The sequence below is a fragment of the Hetaerina americana genome, unplaced genomic scaffold, assembly GCF_022747635.1.
Source record: "Hetaerina americana unplaced genomic scaffold, ioHetAmer1.1.p SCAF_1, whole genome shotgun sequence".
NCBI lineage: Eukaryota > Metazoa > Arthropoda > Insecta > Odonata > Calopterygidae > Hetaerina > Hetaerina americana.
The window spans coordinates 21,233,364-21,251,009 of record NW_027286069.1 but is presented as its reverse complement, the minus strand read 5'-3'; the positions used below and the strand labels follow the sequence as shown (position 1 = coordinate 21,251,009).

Genomic DNA, 17,646 nt, shown 5'->3' with positions numbered 1-17,646 from the left:
AACCGTCTGCACGTTTGTGAACGAAAAAAATGTGAGGCAAGTTTTCATGCAGGGGGTTTTTAAAGGGTCACGACGCATGCGCAGACAGTGAAAAAACACGGAGGTTAAGTTTAATTGGATTAGGGTGCGATTGGAATAAAATCATCGCTAAACAGACGCTCCTGTATGTCTGGGACTTCGTCTTGTCACCCTATACATGACTATTCAACACCGTGAGTGAGTTAGCTACGAAAAGAGCCTCAGTGGCTAAACTTTCATTCAAATTGTTCTCTTCTGTTGTGTGTATCACGAATTTGCTTCTCAAACGCGATGCGAAAAATATCTTTCAGGAAATCTCCCAAATTTCTTCAAACATAAATGAGGATCCATAATGGTTTCATGTTTATGTTGTTTTTCATTCTCATTAGATGAGTATGAAGGAAAAATTGAATACAGCCTGGTGAAAAAAAATAGCGCCAGAAAATCAACTCAGCAAACTCTTAACAAATGTAATCTCCGATCGAACCCGAAAGTATGAACGAAAAGACGAAGTTGCGACTAAAATTGCCATTGCTCCTCAAATCATGAGTGGCTGTCGAAAGGCTGACTGTGGAAACCCATTTATGGCGATAGGAACGTAGCGAAGTAGAAACACTTTTGGTAATACAAAAAATCACATTTACGTAAATTTCAGCTTAAATTACATTTTTTTAATCATTTTTATCACAAGTTTCACTAAAGTTGTGCGTCGTCTTTAGATAGTATATAAACCTCTTTTTATTGAAGACCCTACGGTGTATTGAATTTAGTTGCAGGATGAATATACTTGTTTATAGAACGCAGATATATTGTTTCTTTCCAGTCGTCAATAAAAATTGATAGAATTCAAATGGTATGGAAAGTCTTTATGACCAACTCATCCTTTTCCAATAATTAAAGACATGAATAAACATACTGAAGATCTGAATTCTTCGTTTGTTTCCGGAAAAAAATTTCAATATCATTTCATGTATTTGGCATAACCCATTACGTATGAATATCTCATATTTTGCTTCGATCGCTTGCTTTCGTGTTGGATTCCGGAGCGCAGCAACAGAGATGAAACGTTTCATGATTTGTCTACAGGTATCTCCCCGTCGCCCCCTTCTCCTTCATTCGGTGTCGCTGGCCGGCCAGCAGAACTCTGCCGGGTCCTCGAACCTGCACGTGCTGTGTGTGTGACGGCTGTGAACACCCGAAAGGCCACCCGGGCCTCGGGATGTCGTTAAACTCGTCCATCCCATTTTTTTATCTCTCTCCTCCCGACCTCCCAAATAACCTCCCCCTTCACCCCCCGAGGTGCCCTCGCTCACGAAAGGTGCGGGGCATGGATACGAGTGAATGGTAAAATTAGAATGGGGTGAGTCTGATTGCCGTCGTATCCCTATCATAAATTATACAGTAAGGTCAAACATTGATTGCGTGGACATTGGAAACTACTTCGCCATTTTGATGGAACTGTGACAAAATTTTTAGCATCGATTTTTTCTGTTTTCTTTGAATTATATAAAACTCCCCTTGCAAGTGAAGTCCGAATCGACCTTGGAGAAAAAATTAAAAGGTTATAGTGACATAAAAAATGCCGGTAATGATCCAGTTTAGCACTTTGCGTCCTCAACGGTCCAGCCAGAGATAACGAAAATTATGTACATCAATATTGGAATGTAATAATTCCCGAATGTGTTTGAAAATATGTTCAAAAATCTTAGAAACCATTTAAGTCTCTTCATGCATTGAATTCATTCGAATTAATGGAGAAAATTCTGAATATATTGAAATAAGTCGAAAGAAATTCTGTAAAATGACGTACTAAGGTATAGGAATGGAAAAAGCGAATAAATAAACAAACAAAAAATAGTATCTTAGGCTTGAAAAGTAATGCTATCTTAGCCATTTTCTCATCACAACTTCATTCCCTCTGGCATTCTATTATTCAGGTACATGGCATGGTGCCTTGCGTAAGATCCCCTATACATACAATCTATTTACATATTTAATTCTCAAATGTATATTCCTTTTTAAAATTCAATTGATCATGTGAAACGAGAATAAATTATTTGTATTTCGGGGCACTCGGCTCGGGGTATTCGGTTTTCTATTTCATTGTCAATGAAAACTACCGTGGTGAGATTCTATTTCATCATTTTAATTTGAGAGTGGGCACTTAAAAGACTATAAGCAGAGAAAGGTTCATCAAAATGACATATATCTGAAACGTTGATGGTACCGTCTTAACGGAATGTGCCCGGATAATATCGCGCCGTTCCGTCCTTCACGAAGGACGCATGGAAGCCGCCGAGTGTTACTTTTTTATGGACGGGCTCTTTTAAGTGAAAGTCTTTCCGATAATCCATTCGCGAGAGTTCAACGCCATCCTTTCACTTTCATGTACCATCCAATCTTCTCTCATTGAGAGAATCTCTTCTCATCACCAGCGCACGCCATCACGTCGAGATGCTTTAGCATCCAACCCCTTTCATTCCCCACAACGCTATCTTCGCGGAAATGATACGAGATTGAGGAGGATGTCGTAATCTTTCTCAATGGCTGCTTAGGTACATATATCAGAATTTTCCTGGAATTTCCTTGACGCAATCCATTATTCTAACGTATACCACCAACCTAAGTGATCAACACGGAGGTCGGTTTGATAGGTGAAACTGGAGCTTATCTAATACTAAGTCCAACGGTGTGTGTTATTCACACAGAAATAGGGTAAATACGGCCAGTTCCTTATTCCCTGTAGCGCCCATGTATGAATATCTGGTGTTCGAAAAGTTTGTATGGAGTTTAGGGTGCCCAGAGACTTCGTGTGTGAAATAACGTGTGAGTGATCTTTTTATGTGTTATCATATTGTTTGTTGCTGTCCAATTGATTATTCAACACTTCCGTGTTATATATATGTATATAGTTACATATATATATATATATATATATATATATATATATATATATATATATATATATAGTTTACCATTAATTGGCTCGATTAATTTTTATGACCTAATTAATTGTCTTGAGAAAAGGATATCCATAAATAATTTGCAGTGGAAGCAACAGTAAGCGAAAAAGTGTAATAAATAAATAAAATTTGGCAAAAATATGTTTCAAATTATTTAAAAACGCTCAATCTGATCTGGAAAACAAAATACAATTAAATGTTTTCCATGCCGACTTAATGCCCTAGATAAGATTCATTTCAGGATGTCTAATGTTTCGTATTGTTACGATCATTGCAGTTCTTTCATTTAATACGTAAGGAGCGATGTTTACCAAGAGTGTACAAGCAAATACCGGTGGCATTTATTCTTCCCACAAAAATTTGTGTACTTTAATGTACAGTACTTTGAATAATTTTAAGTGTTTGCGCAAATCTGTTCAATTAATTTCTTTAAAAAAATAAAAGCACTACTTCTGGAACGCACCCTGTACATCATGACGATGTACTATAACACGACTATCATTTTTATGAACGCCTGCTTCCAAAGTCAAATTGATTGGTTTTCAATACTTAAACAACGCTATAATCCAACTGAAATTCAGCACGAGGATGAAAATTTCGATTTATCGCCAAATAATTCAGGTGTTTCAGTAAAATTAAAATATGAAAAAAGGTCATAGTCTCACAGGAACAGACTTCATATGCCCTCAAAATATTTTACTCAATTTTACTGAATTTTTATTCCCAAAGAAGGAATCTTAAAACCCGCAAATTCCATGTCATGATGAGGAAACTACGACAGCATACTCTCTTCCAACCCAAGGCTACGCCACCATTAGAGGGATATATCTCTCGATTATACGTCCGATTTGCTGTTCGCAGAACTCTCGGAGGACGAGAAATTCTGAACTCTCACCACTACCAAGAATTCAGACGAAATGGATATTCTTAACTTAATTTCATTTCACCTTCATCGACCGCTAACGGCTTCCCGAGGTCTTAAGTTCCCAGCGCGAATTTCTTCCAATTCCTGAAATGGCAGTCATTATTTCCTTCTACTTTTCCGTCCTGTTTTCTATCCGCCCTTGGTCCATATCTCTTACATTCCCCTTTCCTACCAAAAATATGCCCAATCAATGATGACCTTCCCTCTTAATCCAACTGACGTAATTCTTTTCGACAATCATCTGCATGAAACCTTATCAGACTTGCACACACACACAGGGGTATACTGTAGTACTTTACAAGAGGAAGCAACCGACTTCTTTCCATTATTCGTCTCTGCCATTATTAATTTAGTCACATGTCTGGAACACTTTGATTTAACTATTTGCCAAATATATTAATAATGACTATTAAAAAGAAGCTCAACAGCCATTGTAGATTTTAAAGGAATTGTAATGGACTTTACAAAAGCGGAACGCCAAACGTGATAAGTGAAAAGTATGCAGGAATGCAGGTTGAAATTAACAGGAAGTTTCGTAGCCTCGCCTTGGATCCACTACGTATGAAAGACACACACTCGAAACTAACTCATAAAATACGACAAATATTCTCTACCCAAATCTGGACTAAATAAATCCTTAGGGTAACAATTAATGCAACAAGTCAAAATCACAAACCACAGTTATCATCCCGAGGGTATATTTAATAGGTGACGATAGATAGGTCCACTTAGTATTAAGCCCCAGGGCGTGTGTTTCTACATTTGTGGTAAGGGAACTTTTAACATTTAGATATACAGGGTTCGTCCGGAAAATAAGTGTACTGACTCCTGGGCTGGGCGCGCCGCTCCAGGCGCGCCCAGCACCGCTCTGACGGGCTGCGATTGGAGGGAGGTATGTTGGCAGCGACGCTGAAAAAGGCAGTCGGCTCTGAGCTGTGGTGTAGTGAGGAGCTCTGCTAACGCGAACCTCCACGCTCGACCCAGGTCACGGAACGCGATGCCGAAGTTTTTGGAGCAGCGTTATTCCATCAAATTTGCGGTAAAGCTTGGGAAATCGTCTACCGAAACTGTCGGTATGATTAACCAGGCTTACGGGGAGTCAGCCATGTCCAGAAACATGATCTTTCGGTGGCCCAAGATGTTCGTGGAAGGCAGAGAAGAGGTCGACGACGAGTCTTCGAGAGGTTCCCGATTATGCCTTCGCGGGAGCGTTCCAGGAATGGGAACGCCGCTGGAACAAGTCTATCGACTCACAAGGGTCCTATTTTGAGGAATATTAGCTTAAGATATGTAAAAGTGTAATAAATTTTTTTCCTGAGCTCAGTACACTTATTTTCCGGACGAACCCTGTAGATTAAAATGGGTAAACATGGTCCAGAATGTCTCGCAGGAGAACTCATGGAGGGGGGGGGAGGGGGGTTGCGAGTTTGGCTTGCTCATATCTCTTGAAACGACAGTTATCATTATAGTTAAATAAATAATATTCCACGGGACCACTCTCACCCTCCTCCTATGTCTTCCAGGGCTGTCCCCATGTTGAATGCCATCTCTCGCAAAGAATACCCCGTTCCACAACCAGGCGACGACTCAGCCGTTTGACGACCCAGTAAAACAAATGTATACCTCATTCCGCCCTTTCGTCTTGAAAAAAATGTGCCAATATCGTACGTACGCAAATTTCATCATCTGGATCATGAAAACGAAGAGGTTGAAATCATAAAGAACCGATATTAGTTATTTTCCACTTGATAAGATTTATTGAACGACTATTTTTTCGATGTGTTACATCATCTTCAAGTTGAAATCAATTTCCCGGTGCAAAAATACTTCAAACAAATTCCATTCAGCACGGTTGTCACGAATGTTCCAGTCGTGGGCACAAGTCCCTTAATATTTGTGAACTATCATCACTGAATCGAAATAATCTTTGGTTCATGAGAGCAGAGTAGGAAAGGCATGGAGGTCGGAAAGCAGGGTATCTAAGTTGTTAAATATGGAAGTAAGAGGTAATTTAACATGCAGCAGATCGACCATGTTGTGTATTTAAGCATTATTTTAGTGAGAAAAAAGCATGGAAGTTGGAACGTTAGGAGTAAAATTGCTTCAGCAAAAGAGGCATTTGCAGATGAAGATGAGAATTGGTGGGGTATACTGAGTGAAAATGTGAACAAAAGATTATTTAATACTTGAATACGAAGCGTGATGCTTATTAATGGATGTGAAATCTTTCAAATCCGTAAAACAAGAGAATGAGTGTAGATTGGAGGCTCTTTGAGATACGGAGTATGGAGAAAATAAGTTGGAGAGAGAGAAGAAGGCATACACATAGGTTTTTAATGTGGCGGGTGAAGAGAAGAAATTTCTGTTCAGGGAAATGCGAAAAGGATACAGAAAAAGTGGTGGGAGGAAATATTTAAAAGTAGTTGTTGTTTCGAAGGTGTTGTAATACAGAAGGGAGAACGCTGGGTAAGAGGGTTCGAGGAATGAAGAGAATGACTTTTTTAGACCACGAGAAGATAGGCAGAAGTTAAAAAGAAAGGAAATGGGAAGTTCCCACGATACTTAGAAGTAAATAGTGCCTATAAAACTGTTCAAAACCTATCTTTTCCCCAATTTTTTAAATCAATAAATCTGTATACCTGCACTATGATAATTTAATATTACACCTCAATTAATTAATTAAAAATAGCAATTTTCCACAAAAATAAAGTTTAATGCGACCGGTTCGCCTGAAACGTCTCTTTTTATTACACCTCAAGATTAGAAAAAATATTTAAACACTTTTTACCCTCAAATAAAACTAATAAATGCCTTAAAAAGTAAATAATACATGTACGTTCATATCACCGATGCTATCAAATGTATTTTAACACACATTTACAGCCATTTTTTTAACAGAAACCCTTAGAAACTTCATCGCATTCAAAAGTAGACACATTTTCGACTTCGTAATTTGCGTCAGGTTAAGAGAACACTTACAGAGGCACTGAGATATTAAATATTAGACGACCGATGACATTCACTCCAAATGATTCCTTGGTGGTTTGATGGGTGTACAGCCATGACCTACACCAATTCTTAGTTCTTTCATCAAAACTGTTGTAATATCAGTGAAATAGCAGTACATTTATTGTGGTGAGGATGTCGTTAAAAAAATGTTCACTTATCTCTATTTAAAAATTTAATAGGAATAATATCCGTTTTCCATAAGTAAAAATTCAGTTTAATAATGGGGGAAAACGCTCCAGAGAGTGCATTCTTCCAGTTTTTATCCAGATTCTCACCCTCATTTTAAATGATACATTCAAAATCTTTCGCAAAAATCTTGCTTCGGCATTTATTATAGCAACAATCAAGGCTTTAGGGTTAAATCACTAATAATAAGGAGAATAAAACTGGACCTGTTTCAAAATTTTCACGTCGACTCGATGAAAGTCAGTCAACGTTATGATAATTATTCACGAGAGCTGTCAGGAACGAGTTTTCCCTTTTCCGACCCCCCCCCCTCTCTCTCTCTCCTCCCCATTCGATCTCGTGTTGTAATTACACGTGAGTTCGGAGTACCTGGGCGCGGGGTTTGGATTGGCTTCGAGAAGGAAACGAACGTTTTCGATCATAGGCCAATTCTCCCATCACCCAGGGAGCGGAAGGGGGGGGGGATGAGAAAAGGGATCTCGTCCTTCATCTTTTCATCCGGCGTCGCGAGGGGGTGAGGTAGGGAGGAAGAGGGAAGAAAGCTAACCATCTTACTCTCTGCTTAAGGAGAAACAGATGTTTGGTATCCGGGAAAAGGAAGAGTGCTTCCTTCCTCACCCAATGAAGTCTCCTCTCTCATTTGAATGAAGTCTTGGTCTGAGTAACTTTGCCGAGATTATTCGAAAGGTTATGTTGCTTTTTTCTCTCTCTCCCCCTAAGGGTTGGGTTTCTCCGGAAGGTTTCGGATTCTCCCTTCCTTCCACCTTCTCTTTGGATTGGGTGGAGACTTGGATAGGATACGAAATCGCAGTTATGATTGCTAGTAATCCAATCTCTCGAGAGTAATGTGCTCACAGGCAACGATTTCGACGCTCAGGCGTGGTGTTGTTGGATAGTTGGGACACCGAAAACAGTCTGCAAACAAAGCTAACTATATCAATCAAAAAATCACCATCTCCTGGTCAATATTGAACTCTCTTTTCTCATTACGATCCATTCATCGATGCATATTCAAACGATACATTTTAGAGTGATCTATGAGAGTTCTCTCCGGAAAATGTTTACGCCGCGTTCACCGGTGAAATTGATTTTACTTATCTATGTACAATCGACAATTTTCCATTATAATCTTAAATATTTTATCATTGAAGTCTCTCCTGCATCAAAGGAATTCGATTTACATCCGTTCCCTCGTAGTTTTCACTATCGTTACACATCCCAGGATCAAATGGTCCAGAACCTTAAGAATTTATGTCTTCACTCTCAAATAATTTTCTTGGTGAATAAACTGTTCACGTGGCAAGAGCCCACCATTCGCCTACTGGCCCTAAAATCGCAAATTAGAATCTCGTTCCGACATATATGTGTTTTAGTGTTGTCATTCAAAGATTATCCAGTTAAGTATAACATTAGGAACAGTAGAATTAAATAATTTGTGTGGATTATAGCAAAGTTTCTTATGCCATTTAAGCATGTCACGATTCCATAAAGGACGTTCGTTTTGAAGCATAAAACTATATGATCTCATTCAAATCTATAAGTTGACAAAACTTGGATCCTGAATTGAAGTTAAAGTGAAACAGTACTCGTTTATGATGCTTAAGGTCCTGGTAGGCGTGGCTTACTGATGAACTCTCAATTATAATTTAAAGTAAAGCTGTGTGTTGATTCCATCATGTATTTTCAAACCTACTGCATATCAGATAAAGTCGATAATTTGACAAATTTATGCGTTATTTCTCAGATATTTTACTGCTTCCAACACTACACTAGCTAAGAGTCCATTAACTGACCTTAAGATCACGAATTATAATCGTTATTTAAATTAGTATGCTGCTTTGCTGTCGCTAACTGGTTACCCAATTACAGTTTGGACTCTGAAAAACGATTATTATCGTAAGAGTCGAATAAAACGCGATCGCTATGCATTGATGAAGTCTCATGACAGCCAGTGAAGTTATTTGTGAATAAAAAAAGTGCAAAGCAAAGTAGTGCAACAGATATTCGAAACGAAACCAAAAACATTTTCGACATTGGTACGCAATTTAGGAATATCAGACATCGGCAAGATTGAAAACAGGAACGCAACATCCATGGACGGTGTGGTTATCGAACCGACATCCTTCGGTTTAGCCGTTGACCGCGTTACCTAGCGGATTTCCAGCGTTGGCGCCGTTTCACTTCCTGGCCCTTTGCCCTTCTCCTCCCGATGGATGTTACCTGGATAAGAGTATGTGCTCCAATTATGCGCCACTGCCATTGGCTTTGATGGTATTACCGGTTCTTGACTTCTTTAACCAATTACTCCACTTACGTTTGACGGTTCCATTTGATTCGATAGTTTTTATAGGCTGCATAGTTTGAACGATGGTGCGAGGCTTGCGAGATTCAGTGAGGAACGTTACGGGCACAATGCCAAACTCACCGCTTTGTTTTCCTCGGCTTAGACTCAAACCTATTTGCTTATTTGCTCGCAAAGTCTTCAGTCTGAGACAAGAAGGAAAAAATAAGACAGCGCGTGTGCATTCCCCTTATAGAACAGGCCCAAGCGCCGTTGTTATCTCAGCATTGAACCCACTTCACTTCAAAGAATCAACTTTCTCGCTTTCCTTCCCTGGTCCCATCCCCCATCGCAACGGACGTAAAGTGATGATGTCGGACTCTAATGGAGCGAAGAAAACGATGCAGGAGTGGGACGGCTGGGCGGAATGGTGATGGTATTTCTTTTGTTTTTTTTATCTCCGCCGCATCCGACTGGAATATAAACAATTGAGAGCTGACGCGCGCGTTTCCTTCCCGCCGTTGAAGATCAATCACGCTCGTCAACATTTCCCTCCCTGGATGCACGAGAGGGAAACGACAAGGTTGAGAGGAAGAGAGAGAAAGGCTTTTACTCTCGACTTATTTCCCCAATATCCCTTGGCTGCAACTTTCGAGAAAGATGAAGAGATGCCGCCCGATAAGAGATACTTCCTTCCGACGCTATTTTTTTCAGAAAAAGTCATTAAATTTGAATGCCGTGAGAGAAAAGGTATACTGAGGTGAAAGAAAACATATTTCCCCTAGAGTTTTCTAACAAAATAGTATTTATTTTAAGGGTTTTACAGTTTTGAATATGATTGGCCACCATGGTTGAAACAATGAATTTTTAACTATTCTTTTCTTAATGAAATATACTATTCCAAAATCCAAAACCAATAAATATATATGTAATGCCCTGCATATTATAAGTTCGTTAAAATACCTATGGAGGGTGATAGTTAAAATAGTGCCGTCGACAGCTATTTTTTCTCTACCTCAGACTCGTCTGTTGGCCTATCGCGTCCTCATTAGCCACGCTCAAAGAAACTTCAATCATGTACCATGTAGATGCTCGAAGGCAAAGTAAAAGTAAACTTAATTTTAAGAAAACAACTGAGGTAATATGACTGGGATGAATTGCGAAAGAGTGAATGAGGTGGATTAGTTCAGTGTAATGGGGAAAAGTAACCCAGGCGGATAACGCGCATGGCAATAACTTTTATTCTTTTTTGAGAATCTCAGTTAACTGTTCCTTCGGCGGCTGAGTAAAGAGAAAGCTATTTTAATCATTCCTCAACTGGGCCGCGAGAAGTTGGGGAGGGAGCTAAAAGTCAAACTAACTCGTCTCAGACCGTATTTGCTAACGAGTCCATCGTAACTGCATTCTATGATAGACGAGAAATAAGCTATCATATGCCAGAAGTTGGAAGAGGAAGAACGTTCAGCATATTTGAGGAGAAAGTACTTGAATATTTGGCAAATACGCTCTGTTATATTTATGAATATGGATGGGAAATAACGTATTTTGGATGGAGAAATTTTTGGCGAAACTGATAGTCGTAACAAAACCAAACGCTTGCAGAGAAAATGATAAAAAATTGGAAATTTTGACCATAGATAAGACGCCAGTCTCTGTAAGTACTGCAGTATATATGTGTGTCTGTATATATATATATATATATATATATATATATATATATATATATATATATATATATATATATATATATATACATGTGTGTGTATATATATATATGTGATTATATGTGTATGTGTGTGTATATATATATATGTATATATATATACATTGTTGAAGATTGTGACGAAGGGGAGAGCGTTCAGCAAACGAGGAAGGGGAAGGAATAGGATAGGCATGTTGGATGGAATGAAGGGAGGAAGGAAGTATACTGATTTGAAGATGCACTTTCTAAAGGTTCGGATGTCAGCTTGTGTTTGTGTAAGGCGAGGAAAGTAAATTTGTCTTTGCACAACTGGCTATATCCATACCTTAATTGGTGAAATACCAATGATTAAATAATAATATATTTCAAAACTAAGTGCTATTAACTTATTTTAAGTCTTTTGTTACTAATGGTGAAAATCAAATTCAATACGGGAATTGGTAGCGGAAAAATGAAGAGCAGTATTGAGTATAAACCAATGGATAGTAAGAGCGTGCACGTTTTGAATTGGGAGGGCCTCAGGATTAGCCTTGAAGTGGTAAACCCACATTTACTGTGGAGCGGATACTGTCTACGACTTCCCTCCAGGTGGCAGCAACGTCCAACGAGCCCACCCATCCCCTGGCGGAGGGCGTCGCTAGCCAATCAAATCTGGTCTCTCCTCCACTCCTGCATCAACTAATGGTGGTCACTTTCGCTTCAAAATAGTCCTCTCTTAGGAACGATGTTATTACCAACAACCACGTAGTCGTTTCACGTCGTTCGACGAATGCAAAAAAAAAATACCGCGCGCGCCCGGTCAATTGATCACATCGCGGCTGTGCATCGATGCCGTCCGTGCAGTTTCAATGATATCTTTTCCGTGGAGAGGTAAACATATTCCACTGAAAGATTTATCGCATCGTATTTTATGATGTTGAGATTTTTTGAATGCCAGTGAATATTTTTCGCTTCTCACTTTCTCTCTACGCAACATATGGGGGAGCCTTTTACTTCCGCATACCTGTTGTTTGGCGAAGAAACACCCACGCCGTCTCTTTCTCCTCGATTTTTGTTTTCCCTGGGAATGCTAAGAGAATTTTGGATCCTGAAATAAAACCAGTCGCAATACCAAAAGTTGACGATAGGATTGATTTCCCTCACGAACGTGATCATGTTGGTGATTTCTGTTTGAGAACGGCAAATTATGGAGCTGCTGTGATTGAAAAAATACAAACATTTACGTTGCAGAGTCACACCAACTTGAAAAATGATTATAGGCTTGTATTGAAGCTTTCCTTTTCCCATATTACCATTTTTAAACATAAATGTTCCCCCATGGAACCAAACATCTCGGAAACAATATTTTCATTAAGTTTGCAGGAGTCAAACTGGTGATTTCAGGATATGCCTTCAACTGCGTCATTCAACCAGCTAATCTGGACATTATTATTTTGCTATCACCAAATGTCATTTAATTTCAAGGGCAATTTCATTGATCCATTTTATAATGCTAACATATTATGAGAATTGAATAATAAGGGTAAAATATAAATAAAACTAAACTTTTACTAAATATACAAGTTGCATGTTTAACAGAATATATATATTTATGTACACACGTCTCTTTGCGTATTTTTTCACTTGAATTATATTAAGAATCATAGATAATATAAAATGTTTTTTTAATGCTAATCTCTGATAATATACGTTAGGATTCCCTCTCGTAGAATTTTAATGTCAAATCAATTCATTACACTCATGATTGCATATCGGCCTCTTTATCTATGGAAATTACTTTTATTGCATGGCAAATGATATCATTACGGTAACAAAGTGAGTGCATTAAAAAAATTAAGTAATTTTTTGTGGAGAATCATATGTATCAAACTACATAACATCTGAAAATGTATCAATTTAGAACTATAACTTATGCCAATAGTCAAATAATACATTCGTGAGGGGGTGTAAGATTGACAATATCTGATTGGTGGATGGATGCTCTAGGTTAGGGCAATTTAAAAATTACTGGTAGATGAATGTAAAATATTATGTTTGTTGGAGAAGAAACCGAAAAGAAAAAATAAATTGGTAAGCCCGAAAGTTCATTTTTTTCTCCATATTTTATTATATAATTTCCTATCTAAAGCAATATTAAATATATTTAAATGTAATTATATGCCTCGCTATGATATGTACCAATTTTCTGTCAAAAAACGGGGTTTCATCCAGGCCACTCTCTTTAAACCTTAAAGTTTTCTCCAGCACAAATTACGTCCGAAGCTATGAAACACAAAAGTTGGGACAGAACGATGTATACAAAAAATATTCTGGGTTGGAGAAAACTAAAACCACAACTTCCTGACAGATCCAAATCCACCATATACCCTAAATATTACCGCGACTTTATTGAACGCGACAAAACAGCGAATCCATAACACAACCGCGACACATTTTTAAACTCTTGGTATGTTCCCGGCAGTCTTATAGGTCAACGGGTAGATTTACCCTGACCTAGGTGACAGAGAAAGCGCCACTTGAGGGATGCAAAAAAAATTATTATCCTACACAGCAAGCGAAAAGACTAGCGTGAACACCAATGCACCCGCAAGAACAAAAAAAAACCACCCCTTCCGATTGTTAAGAAAGAGCACAACAATAGGCGATCGACGCAGGTATCTTTGGAAAGGCGGTTGAGGTCCAAACACACACACACACACACATATACACACTCGCGAGGGGATATAACGGCTTACTCGCGTCACGTGACGCCAACGCTCAGCGCAACGGTGACTGTTTAGGAGAGAGAGAGAAAGAGAAAGAGGTGTTAATAAAATCGCGCACGCACACTCAAATTGGCTAACTTTTAAAGTGACCGATTGACCATTATGAGAGAAAGATCGCAATGAAGGAACGATGGAATAAAGTCTTGAAGGAGAGACCTGGAGGAAACGGTAAGAGGAGGACATTATAAACCCAGTACGCGGATTCTACAATAAAAGTGGCGACATCGTTCGTCGGTCGACCCCTTCGGGACGGCTTGGACGCCCCTTCGTCGTCGTCGGCGGCGGGGGAATCCGGCCACGGATCGGAGCCGGAAGCGTTCGGTGGGGACGAGGGCCATCCACAACCCGCCGCGGGGCCGAGGGTGGGTGGGTCTTTGGCGGGCAAACAAGAGTACTCACCGCAAAGTAAGAGAGCGAGTGTGGAAGATGTCATCGCTATGGCTTCTTGTCTGAGACTATCGGAAGAGAGGAAGAGAGGTGCAGATGAGAAGGTAAAGGGGTGAGGGAGAGGGAGAGGGGGAGGTGGGGTGGGATCGGAGGGGGGGAGGGAGGAGGGCGGGAAGGTGGGGTGGGTTAGTGGCGGTGGGTGGTTGGGTGGGTGGGTGGTGGGAGGAGGAGGGAGCTTGCAAGGGAGAGGGAGGTGGAGGAGTAGGGGAGGGAGTGCTAGGGGGAGGGAAACGGGGAGGAGGAGTAGCCTGGAGAAAAAGGGTGAGGAAAAGTCAAGGGTGGATAATGGACAAGCCAAGCCCGACTGACTGAGAGAGCTGTTGCCTGTGAATGTCGCCGATGGGACTCCCCTCTGGAGGGAGCGAAGCGGTTGGGGATGCTTGAACTTGCATTACGCGCGTCGTCGAGCAGGGAGGTCTTAGCGAGAGGCCACGTACCGACGCCCGGCACAGCAAAAAACATGTCATATATCGGTCAGAATTCACATCACGCTAAAAAAGGTGGTTCTGCCACCGAAATGTTCCAGTAACAAAATCTCGTAGGTCCACCTTCTGTTGTGTCCCACCGTCACTCCTTATAACCGTACTAATGGTGGGCAGTCGTGGACATTTTGACGGGGTTATATAAATGTACGTGTGCATGTAACAATGTTTGTATGTATGTAGTATGTAGTATTTAGTATATGTGCATATATATAATACATATATATATATATATATATATATATATATATATATATATATATATAAAATGTATATCAAGATAGGACTAATGAACAAAAACAAAAACACAGAATCACACAAAAAAGAAAAGAAACTCACACGTTACCGAATTTTCGTTGGTCAAACCACCTTTCTCAAGGGAGAGAAGGAAGGAACATATATATATATATATATATATATATATATATATATATATATATATAAGCACACACATACATAAGGTACTCTTACTGTCTCCTTAGTTGCACATGGAGTACCTTCCTACAAATTGCGACGTTAAAATTATGAGGTCGAAGAAAAAAAACAACCAACATTTTTAAGGATGGAGTAAAAAATTAAGGGCAAATTTCTCTTTTCTTATGCACATTAATTGCACTATAATATTTTCGGCTAGTTACATGCCACATCAAGGAGACAATTATGATTACCCTTGGTTTGATAATTCCTAGAGCAACAATAATTCTTGCAAATTACTGCTAGTTTCAGTTTACGTACATTTTAACGCACAAACAGTCATTAATTCAAAATATGGCCACAAGTATTAACAGAAAAGGTTGTACTTGTAATAAGAGTTTGCCTACTTAGAAAGGGAACGTTTGAGGGGGTTGGATTGCTTAGATCGGGGGCTGAGTCTTAAATTATTTAAGGGGTGAGCACATCTGATCTACGTACACCTCCAGGCATTGAATTATGATTTTTACAATATTTATGGTCAAATATGTAGTATTTAAAACTTATCTGTAGCCCGATTACCTCCATCAAATTAATTTCCGTGTGTTAGGTGTACTTCCTCATTTTATGAATCATCAGGACACCAAAACCGTAAACTTCTCGCCTCCTATTTTTATCTCCTAGGCGACTGGCATACTACTATTGATTCTTGAATTATTGAAATAGTTGAAATAATCCCAGCCACACGGAAAGGAATTTCCGCGTGTAATTTTGATGGCAACGAATTCTGCGTTGCCATTTAAGCGGGTGACATCAGAATTCTAAAATGAAAACACTTAACATACCGAAAAGAATATCAAATGAGTTCCGAGAAAAGGCAATTCGAAGAAAGCACGAAAGGAATGCATCAAACGACGCAGAGATAGGCATTTGAAGACGTAACAAAGTGGAGATCGGGCCCATTTCGAATTCTTCAAGGCCAATTGAGTCATATAGCCAAACACGAAATACAAAGAAGGTGAGAAAATGGAATCTTGATTCGAATATTTATTAAATACTCAAAATGTTCAATGAAGTAGCAGAAACGTTGTTCACCAGTCAAAAAAGAGGGAAATTGATTTATTCATGCAACTGAATGCCTTTCTATCAAACAATACTCTGAGTGTATTTTAAATCAGCATACATTAGCGACTTCATCCATGGTAATTTACATATTACCATGGCCAACATAGTGGATTCTTGGCACTTAATGGATGATCCATTGCTATTGTTTCGGTTGCTTCGCGTCCCAAGTACATTTATTCCTTAAGGGAAGGGCGATCATTACGTCACATAACAGCGTTAATGGATACGATTCGGTTAATCAGATGGTTCCCAATTGGCTGATGCAAGGAACACCTTGGGTTTTGACGTTCTAATCGTAATCGTACGAAGGATAAACGAGAGAAACTTTTATCACAGTGGCGCACCGTGTTAAAACCGTGACACAATTTGTATCAATTTGACTGAACCTCAATTATGTCTTTTCCGTGGGGTGGGGGTGCGGGCAGAGCTTAATTGTAATCGCGATATGCAACGACTTCCATTTAGAGAATAATTGTAGTCTTTTAGATGCTTTTTCACGTTCTAAGTTTTCCCTGTTTATTTGTTTTGTCTGGACTGTGAGTAGATTTAAGATGTCGCTTTCAGGTGTTCGTGAGTGCGACACTTCGAAGATGATCGCAAACCTTATGACAAGGAACCCAAGAAGGCCACAGGTCATTAGCAATTTTCGAGTGAGCTAAAGTGGAACGAATACATAAGCGTTCTCCGAACCAATAGAATCATGGCGTCGATGCTATAAAAATTACGTCTGTACTCAAGGAGATAATGTGGAGAATCATCAGAGGTTTCAACCTTCGGAAGTATGTAGTTTTTCAGAGTAAAATTAGGAAATCTTAAAACTTGAAGTTACTTTGCAATTAAAAAACCTTACAACTGATAATTGATGGGATAGGAAAGTTAGAATTGTTGATTGTAGCTGAACATATGATCAATTAGTAGCGTTTAGGAGAGATTGTCACAGTTAATCACGAAAAATGTGACTTCCATCATCTACTGATTCGCAATTTGATCGAATGATATCCGCCTCTAAGATTGAACTACCATGTTGAGTGTATTTTCTTGTGTGTATACATGTCTATTTAAATATGCGTGTGTGTATATAATTATATATATATGTAAATGTATATATATGTGTATATATGTGTATATATATGTGTGTATATATATATATATATATATATATATGCACACACACACAGAGACATTGTATATATGCGCACATGCATACATACATATGTATACACACACATATATATATTTATTTACTTATATACCGCAGATAGTTTTATTTGTAGATATTCGTTTATCTGTAATGAAATCCTTGAATATTATTTCCAGCATGCCGTTAAAAAA

General features: G+C 39.0%; 1 protein-coding gene across 3 annotated transcripts in view; it reads right to left on the bottom strand.

Moving 5' to 3' along the window:
• Positions 1–14,305, bottom strand: part of obst-A (obstructor-A) — a 29,147-nt gene extending 14,842 nt beyond the window's left edge. For 2 of the 3 annotated variants that reach the window (XM_071586285.1, XM_071586287.1), the window contains exon 1: positions 14,249–14,305. In XM_071586285.1, coding sequence (XP_071442386.1) covers positions 14,249–14,282 — 34 coding nt within the window. In that variant the 5' untranslated portion in view covers positions 14,283–14,305. The remainder of the gene's footprint in view (positions 1–14,248) is intronic. The other variant, XM_071586286.1, reaches the window with a different exon arrangement.
• Between the last annotated feature and the right edge of the window lie 3,341 nt (positions 14,306–17,646).